The 22,378-nt window shown below is 40.2% G+C and overlaps 1 protein-coding gene across 2 annotated transcripts in view; it reads right to left on the reverse strand.

Annotated features, from left to right (window-relative positions):
* The window catches only part of rnf150a (ring finger protein 150a), a 120,172-nt gene that overhangs the window by 66,954 nt on the left and 30,840 nt on the right, over positions 1-22,378 (reverse strand). For both annotated transcript variants that reach the window (XM_048537512.2, XM_048537503.2), the window contains exon 2: positions 8,198-8,448. In XM_048537512.2, the coding sequence (XP_048393469.1) occupies positions 8,198-8,448 (251 nt within the window). The remainder of the gene's footprint in view (positions 1-8,197; positions 8,449-22,378) is intronic.

The following is a 22,378-nucleotide window of genomic DNA, read 5'->3' on the forward strand; positions in this document are numbered from 1 at the left end:
TTTTTTAAAGAAAGGAGTACTGTCCCATTTTAAGGTTTGTGGTCTTTTGTAGGCTGGTTCTAATAATCAGCAGGCTTTTCATGGGCTGTAAAAAAATATTAATGCGTGTTGGAGCTCTTTAAAATGTGCTTTGCAGAAAGGTCAACATAAGAAGTAGGTTTTCCATTCCATTTACTAGCTATCCTTGTGACTTTAGACTGATGCAACAGCATGTGGGAGCACCTACACTTGATGTACTGTAACAGTTGAAGATGGTGGCTCACCAGCACATCTCAAGGGCAATTAGGCCAGGGTATTACAAATGAGAAGATGTGAGATAACTTCATCCCTTTCTCATCTCTTGACCAACAAGATGTACATTTTTGAGAAGTGTTTAAATCTTTAAATGCCACAACATTAGAAAACCGATACAACATTTTCTAACGTAAATTAAACATTAAGGGTTGAATAAATAAAAATGGCCAAGTGTCAGTTTCATCAGTCAGAAGCTGAAGTGTGACCTTCTAGAGGTTTATATCATGAGGGGCGTGGATAGGGTGAATAGTCAAGGTCTTTTTTTCTAGGATGGGGAATCTAGATGGCGTAGGTTTAATGTTCCGAGGGGAAAGATTAAAAAAAAAAGGACCCAAGGGGTAACTTTTTCGCACGGAGGATGGTGCATGTATGGAATGAACTGCCAGAAGAATCGGTGGAAATGAGTACAATTACAACATTTAAAAGGCATCCGGATGGGTACATGAATAGGAAAGGTTTAGAGCGATATGGGCCAAATGGGACTAGGTCAGATTGGGATGTCTGGTCAGTGTGGAAGAGTTGGACCGAGGAGACTGTTTCCATGCTGAGTCTATGACTCAGGTCACATTGAAGGTTTCTCTCTGCAAGGCCAAGCAAGATCTCTTGCCATATCTGATCAAACTCATTAACTACTTTCTCTTCCCCTATGATATACCTCCTAACCAAATCTAGCCTATTCTACCACGTGCTACACATGAAACAACTTGCCACTGTCAGGATATCCCAGAAAAGATTGGCATCCAGGTATGTTCAAAGGTAGAAAGGAGCGTACTCATGCGATGAGATGTGCAGTTAGTAAGGACATAGACAAGCAATAATACTCTTCAATAACCAACCCACTGCTGCCTAACAAGAATCTCACCTCAACAGGCAGAATAAAAGACGCAGTTGAGGTTTTTTTGAGGGGAGGGGTGGTAGGAGGGGAGGTGAAAGACTGGAACCATCACAACATTTAACAGGCACCTGGATTGGTATATGAATACAAAGCGTTTAGAGGGATATAGGCCAAATGCTGGCAAACGGAACTAGATTGATTTAAGTTATCTGGTTGGCATGGTTGAGTTGGAATGAAAGGTCTGTTTCCGTGCTGTATATCTCTATGACCCAGTTGTTTCCACTGTCAAGACAGGCCTCATTTTTCACTATAGCCCACGTCGTTCACACTCCTACAAGATTCCACTCTTTCTCATTGCACCAAAATAGCGCAGGCAATTAGTTCCCAATTGCAGCCACACACACTCTCACAAACAGACACAGAATGGTGATTTCAAAAGAGGTTGGGAAGTGTTCATCACCTCTAAACGATTCAGTATCTAGCAGTTTCAAATTTTCTCGAACTGCAGCACTGCCAGTGGACAGTTTAAAAAAAAAATCACAATTCTTTAACTTATTTAGTGCTTTTTAAACTGTACAGATGACTTACAGCTCTCTTTCGTAATTAATCTAATAATTGTTGGCAATTTTGCAGACTGTACTCAATTCATGTTTACAATTTTAAAGATTTAGAAATAATTTTAGTATTCATTCTGCCAGTGTGTCTGGGTTTCCTTCGGGTGCTCCGGTTTCCTCCCACAGTCCAAAGATGTGTGGGTTAGGGAATTGGCCATGTTCAATTTCTCAGTGTCAAGGGATGCTTAGGTTAAGTGGACTAGCCATGAGAAATGCAGGGTTACATGGATACCATAGGTGGCTGAGTCTGGGCAGGATGCTCATCGGAGAGCTGGTGTGGAACTGTTGGGCCGAACGGCCCGTTTCCCTACTGGAGGGATTCTTTCTGAAGTATTCTAAATGTTCCACCACAATCTTCAAAAACACAGTATTCATGAATGGAAAAAGAAAAAACTATTTCAATCAGATAAATCTATTTATAATTATCAGATTATAGATAGGAGTATACACAGGGTTCCTGAAGAAGGGTAATTCTCAAAATGTTCAGTGCTCCTTTCCTCCAGACACTGCCTGGCTTGCAGGGTTCTTTCAGCCTCCTGTTTGTCTACCTTGGATTCCAGCATCTGCAGTTTTTTTTTGTCTCTATACATAGTGTTCAATGATTTGCCAAAACCTTTAACCCTTAAAAGTTAATCTTAGAAAACTAACCCATTACTGGGCTCTGCATGAGTAGCAATTATATTCCTAAACTAGATTGTCATGATTTTGACACTTGATTAAAGTTTAATATTGTAGTTTATCTACATGAATAGCGATAATTCATCCAAAATAGTAAAATCAGAGATCAAATTTGCACATAATGTTTGTTACATTCTCATGTTTTGCTATCAATTACATATAGGGTTACATGGGTCAATTCTTTTAAAAGACAGAATCGCCAACTTTCAGTCTTGCTTATATAATGTGAAAACTGCAGATGGAGAGTGAAAATTCAAATGCAGATTAAGCAACCACCTGCTGTGCTCTCATAGCATCATTTTAGCCTTGCCAATTCTAATCTTGGGCACCTCCAAGTCTAATTATGTCATCTCATGTTTGTGTGCGATCATTTAATAGCTGTTCCAAATTTTAAAACAAAACAGAAAAGTATGCCATTTTATCAATATTGCTACTAGAATATACTATAACATGGTGAAGTGTCCTAACCTTGCTTCTTACTCCCTAAAGTCAAACAGTTGATCAAAGTCTACCTCAAAGACACGGGATAAAGGTGCCTGGAAAGCAAAGGCATAACAGATCACAAACATTCTAAAATTTAAAGTTAAATTATGAACAGATTCCTAGAAAAATTCCCAAAATAGGTACTCATATTGATCATTTCACTGACGGTTCACATGCTCCTGAGATAAACACTTGACACCAAGTGTCTTACAGTGTCCTATAACAACCTGTTCAGCCTGCCAGCTACTCCGCCTAATTGATTTTGTAAATTCAGATTATAGGTTTTAAATATAGCAAAATGCGAAAAATCACTGCACGTCAAGTTTTGCAATGCAAACCAAGAGGCCGTTTGCCAGTCAGTTTGACAGTGACCACTAATACAGACAGAGATAATAAAATGTGAGGCTGGATGAACACAGCAGGCCCAGCAGCATCTCAGGAGCACAAAAGCTGACATTTCGGGCCTAGACCCTTCAGAGAGGGGGATGGGGTGAGGGTTCTGGAATAAATAGGGAGAGAGGGGGAGGCGGACCGAAGATGGAGAGAAAAGAAGATAGGTGGAGAGGAGAGTATAGGTGCGGAGGTAGGGAGGGGATAGGTCCGTCCAGGGAAGACGGACAGGTCAAGGAGGTGGGATGAGGTTAGTAGGTAGGAGATGGAGGTGCGGCTTGGGGTGGGAGGAAGGGATGGGTGAGAGGAAGAACAGGTTAGGGAGGCAGAGACTGGTATCAATGTGGACTTCACCAGCTTCAAAATCTCCTCTTCCCCCACTGCATCCCAAAACCAGCCCAGTTCGTCCCCTCCCCCCACTGCACCACACAACCAGCCCAGCTCTTCCCCTCCACCCACTGCATCCCAAAACCAGTCCAACCTGTCTCTGCCTCCCTAACCTGTTCTTCCTCTCACCCATCCCTTCCTCCCACCTCAAGCCACAACTCCATCTCCTACCTAGTAACCTCATCCCACCTCCTTGACCTGTCCGTCTTCCCTGGACTGACCAGCCCCTCCCTACCTCCCCACCTATACTATCTTCTTTTCTCTCCATCTTCGGTCCGCCTCCCCCTCTCTCCCTATTTATTCCAGAACCCTCACCCCATCCCCCTCTCTGATGAAGGGTCTAGGCCCGAAATGTCAGCTTTTGTGCTCCTGAGACGCTGCTGGGCCTGCTGTGTTCATGCAGCCTCACATTTCGTTATCTTGGATTCTCCAGCATCTGCAGTTCCCATTATCACTGAGACAGGTTGGACTGGTTTTGGGATGCAGTGGGTGGAGGGGAATGATCGTCTTCACTGGGTCAGGATGAATAGGGCACAAGGAGAATAAGATGTACTGATTACTCATTTAAAATAGTACTTTGCAGTGCAACAAAGGATTACTACAGCATAAATCATAGTTGCCTGCATCTAGATGTTACGGATGACCACAGAAGTGCCCACAGTCAGATTTTGGTTGGAATAATTTGGCCATGCAAGGTTCACAGATTTATTTATTTAGTGCATGTAAATCTGTGCAGCCAAACCACAGTCCCTTCATTGACTGAGTTTAAGTTGGTTGGTCTGCATTTGTTCTGTAGAGTGAACAGACTTCTAACGTCCAGGATTACCCGTTTCTCTATAAATGCATAAGCGATTATACAAAGGTCCACACAATGAGATTGACTACACATGCCTTGGTTTATCCTGAGCCTGTTCAACCAGCACCAGAAATGGAGCTAACACATTCATGTTGTCTGATTTCATAGTACAGAATGATGCAGATACTAAAGGGGCTAGATCAGCAACAAAAACAGTAATTGCTAGAAATATTCAGTAGGTCTGCCAGCATCTTTAGAGAGTAAGCAGAGTTAATGTTTCGGGGCAGTGACCCTTCTTCAGAATGACAATTGCAGCAAGGACTGATTGGACAATGTCACATCAACTTACTGGTCCACCTCAAACAATTACAGCAGTCATGACCAGGTAACACAGAGCTAACATTATCCACATATGAAGAACTCAGGAGAATTGCCAATTTAGACAGACCTTGTGTAGCATAAAAAATTACTAGGGGAGTCAGTGGAAGGCATATTACAGATCACTCAACTGAGAGTAGGGTGAGCTACCCAGGACCTAGCAAGATTATTAACTAATGTGATAAACCAAGTGAGGAGGGCAAGATTTCTACAAGAGAGCCACACAGCTCAAAAGACAAATGGATAGAGGAATGCTGTGTCACATTTGGAATTTTTGACCATTCTATTTGATTATTCCACATACCCTTATAAACATCCTCAAATTTAAGTTATCATGTTGTTATGGACCAGACATCACCCCCACACCCGCCTCTCCAACACAGGCACACACAGAAGTATTGCAAGGAAATAGCCGAGACCATAACTTTTATATTTATTTGAAGTGGTAGGTGTAGTGGTAGATGCAATGTGATTGGTCCACCACCAGGCTTTAATCAAAAAACACTTTAGTACAAAGACAAGAATTGTCGTAAGACTTTCTTATTAAATATTTCAATGGAACAAATGTATTACCTAACCATGAACATCAAGTATTTCACAAATACCTTTGACAAAAAATAGAATTCAGCAAAACAGGTATGGTTCTCACATGCTGCCTCTTTCCAGTACAGAAAGAAAGAAACAATTGACCCTTTTGAGTTTTAAGAGGAAGCCTTGCTATACAAGACTTCACTACAGCTACCAGGAACTCAAACTTTGCCTCCACAGCGAGCAGAAACGTTTTCAATAGCTGAAAGTAAAACTAAAAACCTTCTGGGGTCTGTGAGCCCTGACTCTGTCTGCTCTTATCTTGTCTGTCTCATTTTAAAATAAAACCCAGAGAGAACTCAAAAGCTGTTTACCAAAAAGGTTCGGTTGTGCGGGATCCAGGGACAGCTACTCATGGCATCGATGGTAGGAAGCAGACCGTGATGGCTGAAGGTTGGTTCTTGGACAGGAGTCCTGTGGCTCATGGTGTGCCACAGTGGTCAGTACTGGGACCTTTGTTTTTTGTCACTTACATAAACAATCTGGATGTGAATGTACACAGCATGATTAGTAAGTTTGCGGATGATACAACATTAAGAGGTATCACTGATAGCAGTGAAAGTTATCAAAAATTACAGCGGGATGGTGATCAGATGGGGAAGTAGGTTGAGGATTGCAAAATGAAATTCAATGCAGCTAAGCGTGAGGTGTTGGGCTTTGGAAAGTTCAACCGAGGTCAGAGTCATACAGTGAATGGTATGTTCTGTGGAGTATTGTGGGACAGAGGCACTGAGGAGTACAAGTACATAGTTGGTTGAATGCAGCAGCACAGATAGACAGGGTGGTGAGCAAAGCATTTAGCATGCTGGCCTTCTTCGGTCGGGGCAGTGCATATAGGAGTTGGGACATTAAAGATGTACAAGTCATTGGTGAGGCCACACTTGCAGTGTGGTGTACAGTTTTGGTCACCCTGTTACAGGAAAGGCATAGTTAAACTGGAAAATGTGCAAAGAAGAGTTACAAGGATGCTGCTAGGAATAGTAGGCCTGAGTTCCGAGGAGAGGTTGGCCAGGATTGGGCTTTATTCCTTGGAATGTAGGAGAATGAGCGGTGACCTTACTGAGGCAGATAAAATCATGAGGGGCTCAGACAGAAAGAATGCACGTAGTCTTTTTCCCAGGGATGGGGAATGGAAAACTAGAGTGTACAGATTTAAGGTGAGAGGGGGCAGATTTCAGGAGGATGTGAGGAGAGTGGTGCATATTTGGAATGGGCTGCCAGAGAAAGTGGTTGCGACAGGCACAAAAACAACGTTTAAAAAACATTTGGGTAGGTACATGGATGGGAAGTGTTTGGAGGGGGATATGAACCAAATGCAGGCAGTTAAAAATTGTTGAGTGGGCACCAGAGTCAGCATGGACCAGTTTGGGCCGAAGGGCCTGATTCCATGAGGTATTACACTCTGACTTTAAAACCTGTCTGGTGCCACTGGGACAATACCCCTCTGTAACAAGCGCACAGAACGCATATCTTGAAAAGGTACAGTATCATCACATCATCCATAAAGATAATACGTTGTTACACAGTCCTATGGACATGATGTGGTAATGCATGTTACCAAAGCAAACAAACAAACAAACAATCTCAAAATGTTCTGTAATCTAACCCTACACAACACTGATCATTCTATCAACATAAACAGGCAACTTGCAGGCATAATAGGTAATGCAGAAAACCATGACCCCTTTTACAATACTTGTTCTTATTGCATTTTAATCAGTTTGCAGTAATAAAAAAAGCTAATAACATTTAGAAGAAAAAAACAATATCATTTAACCACAGTTGAGATGATTTTACTAAAAAAATACCTGTGAAAGCTTTTTTGCACAGCAAAGTTTACTGATTTTCTTAATTTCTGGAGTGATTGGCACATCTATTTTTACAATATACAAGACGCCTATTTATAACCAAAATTTCTCATGGTGATTTAAAAAAACAAGTTCCTCAGCAATGTGCCTATTAATCATGTTAAATATGCATATATTTGGTTATAATTAAACATTAACTGTAGGAAACTTAACGCCTTAAAAAGGGAGCTTTGGTATTGTATCAAAGAAAATGATTTGTTTCTTTGACATTTTAATCTGTAGGATTCTTCAGGGGATCTTCTGGAATGCATTCTATGTTTTAAAAATCCATAGTCTACTTGTACAAGTCTCTACAATATTTCTCCATTTAAAAAGAAATCTACTTGTCAAAAAGGTATCTATCCCACCCTTCATCTCAACATTAACAGTAATGGCTTCAACCTCCCAGACCCTATGCATGCTCTAATTTTTTTCTCCAAATATCAAAATTACCTACCTGCCCTCTTAATTTCCTTCTTAAAGTCCACCTCTTCAACCAACCATTTGACTCAGCCCATGGGAAACCTCATCGTGTTCACAAAATCATGTAGAAGGCAATGTGCTGAATCTTTTGAAGAACTATCCAATTGACCAATTTCTATCCTTTTGTCCCTGCACAGAATTTTTGTTTTTCTTGAATGCTTATCAATTCCTTCTTGGTTGTTATCAATTGAATTGGCCCCCATTACTGTCTGAGGCAATGTATTCCTGATAACATCCAATGACAAAGGCATTATACAAATGCAATCAGAGATAATGGGAATTGCAGATGCTGGAGAATCCAAGATAACAAAGTGTGGGGCTGGACGAACACAGCAGGCCAAACAGCTCCTAAAACGTAAATTTGTAAAAAAAAAATCAAAGAATCAGCAAACTGTAGGCCAAAATAGTGTTAAAATGATCTTACCTGATTCCGGTCACGAGCATTTGCATATCTGAACCTCTGGATATAGTAGAAAACTAACCAAGCCAGCGAAATGATCATTAACACAATGAACGAGATTGAGACAAATACAACTGAGGTACGACTGACATATTTTTGTAAATTACGTGTTCCAATTGTTATGTACATCATTATGGTGATGTTTCTTTCAATTAGGCTCATTATCTCACGACCTTTCAGCTCAGGAATCATTATGGCTACAACGTCTCCTGCACCTGAAAAACAGAAAATGAAAGTGAATACTGTAACTGAATTGTGAAAGAAGCTTACAAATTGCTTCCTTTCTTTATAGGTCACAAAATGAGTAGTCATTTAGGTCTTGAAGATGACATTGGACTATCATTTTGATTTTCAAAATTACAACAATGCCTGTATAATACTAACATGTGAGAACATCCAGCAATTCACTTGTTAAATTGATCAATATCCTTGTGTTTTGAAGCAGGATTTGAGGGTTTAGCTGTGGCTCTAAAAAAGTGTTAATCATGGTCATAATTTCCTCAATTTCCAGTTTTACAGTGAAGTTTTTAAAAAGGTTTTTCAATCAGCTGAGGATCTGGTACGTTTGGAATCATGCCAAATATTCTCAAAAGCAAACTGCTAAGAAGTCACATTGTGGATGCCAGAGCTAGAACGAATACCCTTCCTGCTGCATCTCACACTATATATCTTTCAGGCTTTCTTCTATCCAGTTGAGAACAGGGGCATTGATGAAGCTTAAACAGCTAAAAATGCTACAATTTATCAACATATGACATGGCAAACTACATAATTTTAGTTTTCTCGTTTCCTCCCAACCCCCACATTAGATCTTTAAGTCATCTCGGAGATCAGCTTTATCCCTTTCCCTTCCAATTCTGCATAGAGGCCTTTAAAAACAGCATCCACGTGCATGGAGCTACAACATAACTTGCAGCTCAACCCCTATACCATACTTAAAAAAGACACTTGATAAAAACCATTTTTGCTGATTCAAACTGTGATTACACTAACAGACTTCAGTACTTAGATCAGACAGAATTTAATTACAGATCCTAGTAATAGGACTGCACCTATGCTCCACAATACTGAAGATCTAATGCAGACATTAATTACCAGAGTATGCCAGGGTGGTTTGACTCATGTTTTGATCATGCATCTGAGACATGTTAAATTTAAGCCAAGATAATAAAATGAGAGGCTGGATGAACACAGCAGGCCAAGCAGCATCTCAGGAGCACAAAAGCTGACGTTTCGGGCCTAGACCCTTCATCACTCTCCCTCTCTGAAGAAGGGTCTAGGCCCGAAACGTCAGCTTTTGTGCTCCTGAGATGCTGCTTGGCCTGCTGTGTTCATCCAGCCTCACATTTTATTATCTTGGATTCTCCAGCATCTGCAGTTCCCAGTATCTCTTAAATTTGAGCCAACTCAGTCTCATTTACCTCACTTCTACAAAAGTTTTTTTTTTGGCTATGAATCAAAATGGTCATAAGCAAGCATAGCTCAGCATAAGATAGATGGCCAAGAGACTGAGGGATAAACATTGACCAGTTCACTAGAATTTCCCTACTCCTCTTCAAATAGCTTCCCTGAAGTGGGAAGAAATGATTTCACCGAAAACTCAGGACAGTCAATCATGCTGTGCTCTCTCTCAGTTCAATAATGAGATTTGAACCTAGGTTACATATACAAGGCATGGATGCTGGCCATGACCTACAAGCATTAACTGCTTAGCATTCTTAGAGTCAAAAATGACACTGAGAAATAAAATATTCCCAAAAGTTAGCCAAGACTTGTTCGATATCCAAGCTCCTTTACTGGCACTCTCTAAACTGTGCATTGCTTTATGTACTCTGTCTCGGTCTCTGAACTCTACACTGCTTTGCATTCTATCTAAGCATTCAGCTGTTTTACAAACTCTTTCACTAAACATGAAGCCAACCAAAGCCACTATCTTCAGCCCACATCATAAACATCATTATCTAGCAACTGACTCCAAATGTCCGCAGTGAACCAAACTGTTGCCAATCTTAGCATCTTCAGCACAAGTTGTATCCTAAATGATGAGATGTTTCGACCTTCATAAACATCTCTCCCCTCTCCTGTCTCAGCTTTAACTACTAAAACCTGTATGCATGCACTTTTGTGACCTCTAGACAATTCAATTTCTCTCCAGTTGTGGGAGTTTGGTTTCCATGATGGTCTGGGCTATGCACACAACTTTCTGCAGTTTCTTACAGCCCTGGGCAGAGCAGTTGCCGTACCAAGATGTGATGCACCCGGACAGTACACTTTCTATGGTGCATCAATAAAGGTTGGTCAGGATTCTTATGGACATGTCAAATTTCCTAAGCTGCCTGAGGAAGAAGAGGTTTTGTTGTGCCTTCTTGACCGTTGCATCTGCATTGGAGGTCCAGGACAGATGATCAGTTATGGTCACTCTCGACCCTCTCCATCTCAGTTCTATTCATGCATAAGGGCGTGTCCTCCTCTTCACTTCCTGAAATCAATGATCAATATTTTTGTTTTGCTAACATTGAGGGAGATTGTTATCAGTGCACCATGACACTGAAGTATTCTATCTCTTTCCACTATTCTGACCCAGTGTTGTCTGATATTTGCCCTATCACTGTGGTGTCTTTAGAAAACTTGTAGATGGCACGTGCAGAACTTGGCTACACAGTCATGGGTGTATAGGAAATATAACAGGGGACTGAGAATGCATCCTTGTGGGGCGTCAGTGTTGAGGATGATCGTAGACAATATGCTGTTTTCCACCTTCACAGATTGGAGTTGGTGGATCAAGAAGTGAGGATCCAGTTGCAGTGGATGGAGCCAAAACATAGGTCTCAGTCTTGAGATTAGTCTGGTAGGGGTTATAGTGTTGAAGATGAAGCTGTAGTCAATTAGTAAGAGCTTGGTGCAGGTGTTATTGTTGTCCAGATGTTTTAGGTATGAGTGTAGGGCTAGGAAATTAGCAGAACATCTATGTTGTCTGTTTAAAAAAAACCCCCAAGATTCCCGTTGCCTGTCATTTCAACACATCACTATGTTCCCATGCCAACATTACTCATCCATGCCTGCTGTAACGTTCCAGTTAGCTCATTCATAAGTTCAAATATCATCTCATTTTCCTGCTGGGGACCCTGCTGCCTCTAGGACTCAAGGGTGTTCAATAACTTCAAAGCCGAGTTCCAGCCCTTCATAACTTTTATCCACCGCCACAGTGGGTCCTGTCATGACCTGAGTTTATTTTAGCACAGCCAATGCATTCTCACCAACTCTCAGCTCTCATTATCACTCATTCAGCCGACTCTCTCTCTCTATGCTCCATCTCCAAGCATCCACTCACCTCTCCCCAAACTCAGCTTCAGCACAAAGACCACTTTTCCGAGCTGTTCAGTTCTAATGAGCCAGTGAACTCAAAACATTAAGTCTGCTTTCTCTGCACAGAGTGCGCCAGATCTGCTGAGCTCCACCAGCAATTCCAGTTTTTGTTTCCGGTCTCCAGCATCTGCAGTTTTTAGAAATTATATTAATCCTAGAGTTTGGATTTTGAACAAGTGGTACGTGGTGTTTGGTCTATGCGTATGAAGGAGTTTAACAATTATCACGTCCATCTTTCTGAAGCCTTGACTTTAAATCAGCTTGGGTTGGACAGCAGTTGACTGGGACCTAACCAGAGTGTTAATGGAAATTATTTTGTATTATGAGAATATTACAGTTGGAAAGACAGTATATTGAAAGGAATTATCTAGATTTTGGTTTAGGAGAATAAAGGATTACTTTTAGCTTTTGTAACAAAATAAAGGCTGAAGTGTGCAGAAAATCTGGCTGAGATCAGATGGAAGAACAGTTTCTTCTGGAGAAAAGCATTAATTTGGAATTGGGAAATATACTGAGGTAACAGAAGGTTTTTAGTTTGTTCTAAGGAACCAGGTTTGAATCCTGCCATGTCAGATGATAGAATCTGAAGTAATAATCTGGAAGTAAGAGTCTCATGATGACCATGAGACCAATGTCAATAGTCAGGAAACCTATCTGGTTCGCAAATGTCTTCTAAGGAATCAAACTGCTGTCCTTACCTGATCGTGCCTACATGTGACATCAGACACACACACACACACACACACACACACACGGTCGACCCCCAACTGCCGACTGAACAATTAAAGCTGGGCAGTAATTGCAAAAATGACCACATCCCATGAATAAATTTAAAAACCTCTAGACCAGATGTTCAATTGAACCCGGAAGGAGTTTTCTGAAGCTTCAAAAAAAAAGCCTGAGCTCAGTTGTGCAAATAATCAAGGAAAGGGTGAACAAACTGTCACAACTAGGAACGGAAATAACCAAATCATGTCAAACCTATGGATTTCGGAAAAAGGGGAACTCTCTTTCTGGTATTCGAGTACTATGCAATGGTGTTGAAATAGATGAAATTTTGTTTTGAAATGTGTTGTTTCAAAACCTTTCAAATGTGTTATAAATAAATAACTTAGTTTGTTGTATTATATGTTTACTGTTAAAACATCTTCAGGACTACATACTTACGTTTCAGTAAAAGATGACATTAGGTGAAAATAATTATTTCTCAAGGTGACATAGTAACTCAGTGGTTAACACTGCTGCCTCACAGCACAAGGGATCCAGGCTGGATTCCACGCTGGGGTGACTGTGTGTGGAGTTTGTGCATTCTCCGAGTTTGCGTGGGTTCCCCTCCCCTCCCGGTGCTTGTTTCCTCTACAGATCAAAGATGCGCAGGTTAGGTGGATTGGTCGTGGGAAATGTATTGTTACAGGCATTCGGGGGAGAAGACATGCTCAGAGTTGGTGTGGACTTGAAGGGCTGAATGGCCTGCTTCCACACCATGGAGATTTTATGTTCTGTGATCTAAGTTCTACACTAGATTTCAGTAAACTGACTTGTCCAGTGGTAAAATCTACTGAGATAATAAACACAAAAAATAGTTTGCATATAGAAGGCTCCATGTCTCAATGCAAGGTACATTTATAAAAAGAAAAATTAACTGTACAGATATGATGTCAATTGGATCAGAGGCCTGGCTCCAGGATGACCAAGGATGGGATCTCAACATCCAGGGTTATTCATTTTTCAGGTAAGACAGGCGGAAAGGAAAAGGGAGGTGAAGGCAGACATAGGTCTCTTGCACTTAGAATCAGGTGAATTCATCATGGGCAAGGAGCTAGCAGACCAGTTGAGCAAATACTCGGTGCCCTTCTCAGTCAAGATAGATTCAAATAACCTTCAGGAAATGCCAGGAGATAGAGGGTCAGGCATGAAGGAGGAACTGAAGGAAATCCTTAGTCAGGAAGAGAGCGCTGGGGAAGTTGACAGGATTAAAATCTGGTAAGTCCCCAGGGCCTGATGCTCTGCATCCCTGAGTACTTAAGGAAGTGACACTAGGAATAATAGATGTATTGGTGGTCATTTTCCAGCATTCCATAGACTCTGGAAGCATTCCAATGGATCAGAAAGTAGCTAATATAACCCCACACCTTAAAAAAAGGGCAGAGACAAAATAGGGAATTACAGGCTCGTTAGCCTGACATTGGTAATGGGGGAAAAATGCTGGAGTCAATTAAGGATGTAATAATTAAGCATTTGAAAAGCAGTGACAGCACCACTACTAGTCAGCATGGATTCACTAAAGGAAAACATTCTTTGTGAATCTTCTGGAATTTGAGGATGTGACCAGTCGAGTGGACAAGGTTGAATCAGTGGCTGTCGTGTATCTGGGTTTTCAAAAGGCTTTTGACAAAGTTCCACACAAGAGATTAGTAAGGAAAATTAAAGCTCACGGTATCAGACATGATGCATTGACGCAGACAAAGAACTGGTTGGCCACAGGAAGCAGTGACTTGGAATAAACAGGCTCCTTTCACTGCAGCAGGCAGTGACAAGTGGGGTGCCACAGGGCTCAGAGCTGGGGCCCCAACTGTTCACAATACACGTTAACAATTTGGACAAAGGAATTGAATGCCATATCTCCAAATCTGTAGATGACACTAAGCTGGGTAGCAATGTATGCTATGAGGAGGATGTTAAAAGGCTACAGGTTGACGTGGACAGACCACCCGAGTGGGCAAATACTTGGAAAATGCACTACTACGGGATAATTGTGAGGTTATCTACTTTGGTCGCAAAAACAGGGCAGCAGATATTATCTGAATGCTGGCAGATTAGGAAAAGGTTAGGTGAATGAGACCTGGGTGTCATAGTGGAACAGTCGCTAAAGGTTGGCATGCAGGTACAGCAGGCAGTGAGGAAAGTTAATGGCATGCTGGCCTTCATAGCAAGAGGATTTGGGTATCAGAGTAAAGATGTCTTGCTGTAGTTATACAGGACCTTGGCGAGGCCACACCTGGAGTACTGTGAGCAGTTTAGTCCAAGGAAGGACATTCTTGCCGCTGAGGAAGTCCACTGAAGGTTCAAGGTTCACCCTGACTGATTCCCAGGATGGAAGCACTGGCAAAATGAGGGAAGACTGGATCGACTGGGGTTGTACTTGCTGTAACTTGAAAAATTAGGAGGAACCTCACAGAAACATATAAAATCCTGATGGGATAGGACGGGCTGGACGTCAAAAGAATGTTCCTGATGTTAGGGAAGTCCAGACCTAGGGGTCACAATCTAAAAATACAGGGTAAGCCATTCATGGCAGGGATGAGAAATTATTTATTTACCCAGAGTTGTGAACCTGTAGAATTCTCTCCCACAGGAGGCTGTTGGGGCCAGCTCATTAGATATGTTCAAGATATTTCCTGCTGGACAGTTAACACACATTGAAATGTCTTTTTGATCCAGAGATCAAGGTAGTTTTTGTTCCACTGATTGATAGGGCCTTAGTAATGATGTTCAGGCTTTTAGGTGAAATTCACATTCATGCTTAGCGTGAACACCTTAAGTCACAGATTTATTATTAAAATAGGAATGTCAATGTCATATTTATATATTCACCACGGTTGTTTATTTGGTTCTGAATAGAATCGACTGATTGAAAGGCAGCACATGGTTCAGGTCTAAAGCTATTTCTAATTCTTCTACTCAAAGCAGAATTGATTTTACTCTGCTTGAGTCGTTCCTACAAGATACTATCAAATGCAAATCTTTGAAACCCATTGAGCTGGTCTTCATTAAGAACGTGGACAATGCAATTCATTACATTTCTTAAAAAGGCATTTGAATGATTTGATTTGATGAATTATTGTCACGTGTAGATGCAAAATGTATTGTTTTGCGTGCTAACCAGACAAAACATACCTCACATATGTACATTGGGGTACTAGAGCAGAATGCAGATACTGTGTTACAGCTACATAACAGGTGGGGGCGGGGGGGGGTGGTGGGGGCGAGAGAGAATGTTTTCATTCTTCGGCCCGGCAGAAGAGGGTGGACGAGTGTGTAACCAGGCAGGAAGTGATCTCAATTATCTTGGCTGCTTTCGAGAGGCAGCAGGAAATGTAAAAACAGAGTTAGTCAACAGAAGCAAGGCTGGTTTTTGTGATGGACTAGGCTACGTTCACAACTCTAACTCCTTGTGCTATGAAGAAGCAACTTCTCTATTGCAAGTACAATTGAAGTTTTATTGCTGTCGCATTTTGATGTCAATATTTATTTAGAACTCAAAAAAGATGAAGTTTTAAAATTTCTGATGTGTACTTAGTATCCACCAATTCCAAAGTAATCAATAGTTTAGCACAACATAAAGATTAATCCTTTAATCTGGTTACAACATGCAAGATCTGCGTTAATCTTTGCATAAAGCTGCGCAGAGTTATAGGGAATGCAATCACTTCTTGGATGCAAGCTGAACCCCATTCAACTCCTTATAGATATGAAGGAGAACAATATAACTTTTTTTAAAAAATAAGCAAGCAGAGCAACCAATTCAATGAAGTGTTAACTTGCATAAAATAAACATCTACGTTAAGCATGTACTCAAAATGTATTGCCGATTTCTTTTGGGGGGGTGGGACAGTTGGGAAGAAAAGAAAATATGGAAACATTGATAATATTTAATTCTGAGTTCATCTAAATTCTTGCAAATAACAGTGAAAGTAAAATTATTTATTTTTGAAAACAATGAACATTAAATGTGTACAGAGGATTAACAAGTCTACAAAGTTTGTGGGAGAGGGGTGATTACTTCAAATAACACCTAATATGGAAAAGGTATAAAGAAGGCAGGCTAGAATAGTGACAAAAATCAATCAGCTCATGACAGATATTACACAAGTCCAAAAATACTTAGTATTTACAGAACTACCAGCCAGATGTACCTTAAAATCAATACAGATTATTAGCTGATCAAAAACATGCACTAAACATAAAACCACATACATTAAAAATTTCAATAAGATTAAAATGAGTATAAATAGATTTTAAAAAAACTTACGTAGTAAAGATACTTCAAATACAGCCACAAAATATAACATCTGTTACTAGCTCTTAATGAAAACAAATTGAATATATTACTATTTTCCAATAATTAATTTTATATTTGCTCAGGACAGTCCACATCACTATTGTGAAGAAATCCTCTGGATATGTACTGAGCATACCAGGATAGTTTATGAAAAATAACATTCAAGCCATATAACATCTCTTGAATCTGCCAACTTTCAATTCCACCTAGAGAGAGATGGAGCTTACTGCAAAGTTTTTTTTAAAAATAGGTTACGGAGGACAGTTCAGGGGTCATAGAAGGTCAGTTCAAAAAAACCACGTGGAGCAATCAGCTCAGGGAAGCTCAAGTGTCAGCTCAGTTGTTATTTGAAGAACAGAAGCACATTCCATATTAGGCAGTGACGCTGTTAGCAGCTCAACTACCCATGTTCAGTGAAGTCCTGCAGCCGTTCAATCACTGGATAGCCTGGGCCCAGGGAAGTTCTAGAAGCTGTGAGGTCTCAGAAGAACCCATGTTCCAATAATAGGTCAGTAAAGCTTAAGGGTTGGGGGCTGAAAAACCACAAGCAGCATTTACTTCATATAAATCGGCAATATTGGATCACAAGGAAAATCCAGGGGCGGCTTTTAGCTTGGTGAAGTTAGTTGTAGGGGAAAAGCCGAAGGCGTGCCTGTAATTAAGCATGGGGTGGATTTGAGCACAAGGGAAGATTGAACCCGGATCAGGAGGATGACCAGTTATTACAGAGGTAATCACTGAAACAATTCATAACGGAACAGCTTGAGAAGGATTTTCAAGAACAAATTGGTGAATGTGAAGAATTGTAATCCCTAGAATCAGAGAATCTCTACAGAGCAGAAAAGGCCACTTAGCCCATTGAGTCTGAGCCGACCCTCTAAATAAAACGTCCCTTCCAGAGCCACCAACCTATCCCCATAACCCCACATTTTTCATGTGGAATCAACTTAACCTGCACATCTTTGGACAAGAGGAAGAAACCAGAGCACCCAGCAGAAACCCACGCAGGCAGTGGGAGAACATGAAAACTTCACACAGGCAGTCACCCAAGGTTAGAATCAAACTTTGGCACCATCCTAACCACTGTGCTACCCATAAAGTTAAAGACACAATATTCCCAATTGGATCACTGGGGCGCTCTCTCATTAAACAGCTGGAGTGTCACCACGCCCAAAGCAAGGAGAGAGTTTGGAAGGAGAGTCTTCTGTGACAACTTCAGCTGGGACAGGAATTGAAGCATTACTCAGCACTGTAAACTAGCTGTCCAGCCAACTGAGCCAACCATCCAGTAAACTTTCCTGATTTCACCACGTTAATTCTGGTTGTTGAAAATAAGTTATACGTCACATAGATTATACACGTTAGAGAAATACATATTAGTGCCATTTGTTCAAACAGCCAGAATCATGCAAGCCCACCTAATCTCATGTCTTGTGTACTTTCAGAAGGTCCCTAACCAGATCTTAATGCTGTGGAGTTATCCAAGCAAAACACTATTTCAGCACCCCAGTATCTGAGAAATGCTAAATTAACATCAGCTCCAACAGCATTGGTGATGAGAGAAACTGAATTGGATCCAATAACTATCCTTCAGAACCCTTCTCAAAACGTTAACTGTTTCTCCCAGGGTATATTTTCCTATTCACTTTTGATTAGCCAAGTAGTTTGTATCAGGAGATATTATCACAGCTGAACATTGCAGTTGGAAAATTCACTACAAGTATTTAGCATCACTTAACCATTTAACATTCACTAAAATATTTAATAAAGTAAAAATGGCTAGGTAGGCAATGTGCTGCAGCTTTAGTATTTGGAAGCTGGTGGACACCAGTTGGATCCATTGTAACTAAATCTGCAGCAAGTGTTGGGTATTCAAGACATTTTGGCTCAGAATGATGCGTTGGAATCCTTGCTGCTGACACCACAACACATCAGGGAGGGGGCAGGGTTATCTGGACATTAATTTAATGAGCACGATTGTTCCTAAAATGATTCCAGATATTTGATTCATGGTCTGAGAGAATGAGGCAGGTATTAGGATCTGGAACTTAGTTTCCAAGGAGCCCAGAGCTCTTGTCCAACAGGTGCAAAGATCTTGCCCATGCTGTGGGCAATGGCACAGGCTGATTGCAGAATGCACAAACTGACCAAACCGTCATAGAGCGAAGCACTATTCAATGATGGGCTGTGGGGGAGTGGGGGGGGGGGGGGGGGGGGGGGGGGGAAAGGGGGGCAAAGATATCATCATAATGGAGGGCTAGTGTGGTTTGGTGAATTATTACTGCTGTTCTCAGTAGCAAAGACAGATGTCCCAAAGGCTGAGTTGTTTGTCTGGTACCATGGTTAAGGATATCTTTTCTGGGGTTTGACAGTAACTTAGATTGGGAAGGTAAGAATCCAGTTGTCATGGTCGACACACATACTAAATGACATAGGTAGGGACGAGGAAAGTGCTTCAGCTGAGGGATTATGAGCAACTTGGCAGCCAAAATAATAAATAGGTTTAGACCTTTATTCGTTGGTGTTTAAAAGAACCCTTTTTTCTTATTGAAATCTGAGGGGGCTTAACAAGGTAGCTGTTGAGATAAGGTTTTCACTAGTGGAAGAATCTCAAACCAGGGGACATAGTTCCAGAATAAAGGATAGACTCATTTAACATTGCGATGCAAAGGAAATTCAGCAGGTCTGGCAACATCTGTGGAGAGTCAAACAGTGCTAATATTTTGAGTCAACTATAATTGTTTTTCAGAACCCTATCCTCCTCTTTGTAAAATGAACTTAGGTACAAGTCTTTGTTCCAGCAATATCTGTAGTCGAGGTGTCTTGACCGCAGAAATCATTGATGGCTATGTATTCCAGATGAAGAATTTTAATATCCAATTAGTTACTACTTGGATTGCCTTTTGAGTCTGGTAGCAAGTCTAAACAATGCTAGTTTGTGACATTCTCTTATAAATTTGAGTTTTGTTAACACCTTTGGGTTGATACCTTTGACAGCGATTTTCAAATGATCTAACTCATTTTTTAACTGTTTTCTCCTAATGCAAAACTTTAGGTTAGTCAATGATGTAAAGATCAAGAGTCTCTATTTTGTATCATGTGAATAAAAACAATATTTTCTTGATTTAAGAAAAGCCTGCTTCATGTTCAATGAAAATCACAACTTCCCAAAAAAAAGTTTAAAAACAGTTCATTATGCTTCAAACATTAAGCAAAATAAGATGATCTGTCGGGTTCTATATTTGCACACAACCGTGATTTTGATCGGTTAGAAATTGTACAACAGTGGTACAAAAAAAGCCACTTGATACAAACTAGCAGCAGTGATATATAAACATTTCAGGAGACATTAAACTTTTCTTGAACCACCTTTTAAGGTAGACTATATTCTCAAAACCACAACATTCTACTTAATGCTGTGAAGAGCCCAAAAGGCTTTCTGATCATTGCATGGTGTGACATGATAAACTAAAGATGAGAATCTTTCCCCAAAAGAACAAAAATACAAGAGGACTTGACTGGGTTTGAAGTAAACAGTATGTGCAATCATCTGAAAAACAGATGTGCTAAAGCAACTACAATAATATTGCAGGGTACCATACTGCTCAGTAATACCCGCTGTAAGCTGCACAGCCAAGAAGTAACTTCAATGGCTGTCACAAGTTGATCACCATGTAGGTGACTAAAACTGAACTCGTATTTTCGAACTCAAGACAAGTTCTTTATAAGGAGAGGGATTTGAAGAATTCAAATAAGTCACAGCACAGAAAGAGTCCACAAACAATCCTTCCTTGTGAACAGCAACATTACTTGAATTCTTTTCAATTTATTACACTGTATTCAACGCTGGTGAATATAGTCTTTTCTACGCTGGGGAGATGAAATACAACAATTAACTGCTTTTCAGAATATCTCAATTCAGTTCGCAAGCATGAGCTGCATCTCTCATCTTAATTTGTCACCATGCTCCCATTTTGACATCTATCTTCAGTCTGCTGCAAATATAAAATCTCAGCATAAGCCATTTTTATTCAGCATCTTTTAAATTGAGTTAATCAACTCAGCTTCAGTTGAGCATCTGAACTATTCATTTACTACTCCTAAATCTTGCTTACTGTGTGCTTAAGATCTTATGTCCTCTAGTTCTGATTGATTTTACTGCCTTGGTCTAGCAGCTTGTTTAAAAGCTATGAATGATTCTCAGCATTTAAAGATAACGTCATGTTCTCAATCAGCACAGATAAAAAATTTGTAAGTTTCTCAGTCCTTGGAGCTCTACCCAAGAATCACTCTCTTCTGAAACCTCACCATTGCCATTTTAAAGTAGCATAACCTAAACTACACATAATTTGACATGTTGCCTTGCAATTGATCCATAGAAGTGGAGAGTAACTTCAGTAAACTTGTCAACTTCTCTCAAGATATATACATCACTTAATCAGCTTTAAGATTCGTAAAACTATCAAATTCAATTATCTTTCTCATGGGAAACAGATACCTTAAATTGTAAATGCATTTAATATTTCTCGTTCCAATAGGAATTATATATCCAAACGTGAAATTTACAAAGTGTGCCCCGTTTACTTGAGATACATGTTCTTTTGAATGCTGTTTTCTCCTTCATTTGTACTTTATACATATAATGCCACGTCTTCTGCAAACAGTTGTGACATAATCAAGTTTGGCAGAAACACAAATTTATCCATGATTATAAACACACATTAGCATATCAACATCCAAATTTGTTGGGTTTAGTAATCCTTTATGATAATGTTAAAGTGCAATGAGGATTCATAACATTACTTCACCAACGGTAATCAACCACACAAAGTTTCAGATTCCCAACACTTTTAATCTTTTGAAGTTCCATTAGATCACAAATCCCAAGAAAAATGACTTCAAGATGCTTATACTAAATTTTAAGAGCTTTCCAGGCCACTATTTAATTTCTGTAAACTTCGCTAGTCATGCGTCTCAACTTACAACATCCAATATTTGCCTATTCTTTGGTAGGCACACAGGCAGGTAGCAAGGAAGAGTGTTGAGCTTTGGATTGACATAAATCCATCCTCCCCCACTGTTTTCAAGATCTCAGCTTGGGTTTTGTCCCTCCCTTGTTAGCTTTATTTTCATGCTTACCGTTTTTAATATCTAAGATTTTCATTGTACTTTAATGTAGCCAATTGCCATTTTCCAACATCAGGTGGTGCAACTGATACACAAGTTAGCGAAACAGTTGAGGTCAGACTGAGGAAAACAGGGTGGTTTTTAAAAGTATACAGAGAATAAAATCTTCCAGACAGCATTGGTAAAGTTATCTTTAAAATATAGTTGTTGCTGCAGCATATCGCAACTTGTTGAAAATAAAGCACGCCCCTTTCGTGAAAAAGCTGAGAAAATACTTGGAGCTGAGTTTCATATTTCACTTGGAAACAAAATTGCTCCCAGGAATCTAAGGGCTTCTTTCAAAAGTAAAATACAAATCGAACATATGGTAAAAATTAAAGGAAAAAGGTCAAGAATTATTGTTAAACAGCACAGCATCAGAACAATCTCAGCCATGTTCTCCATTTATGCACAATTCCATGAAAGATAGATCACAATGATGCATTTAGCAATGGATAAACAATCATCTGCAGAAACACTGGGCAGAATTTTAAGTGCCAATGTGAGGTGGGTTTGCGCATAAGTGGAGGAGCATTCAATCCCTAAAGTAT

The sequence above is a fragment of the Stegostoma tigrinum genome, chromosome 1 (assembly GCF_030684315.1).
Source record: "Stegostoma tigrinum isolate sSteTig4 chromosome 1, sSteTig4.hap1, whole genome shotgun sequence".
NCBI classification, from domain to species: Eukaryota; Metazoa; Chordata; class Chondrichthyes; order Orectolobiformes; family Stegostomatidae; genus Stegostoma; species Stegostoma tigrinum.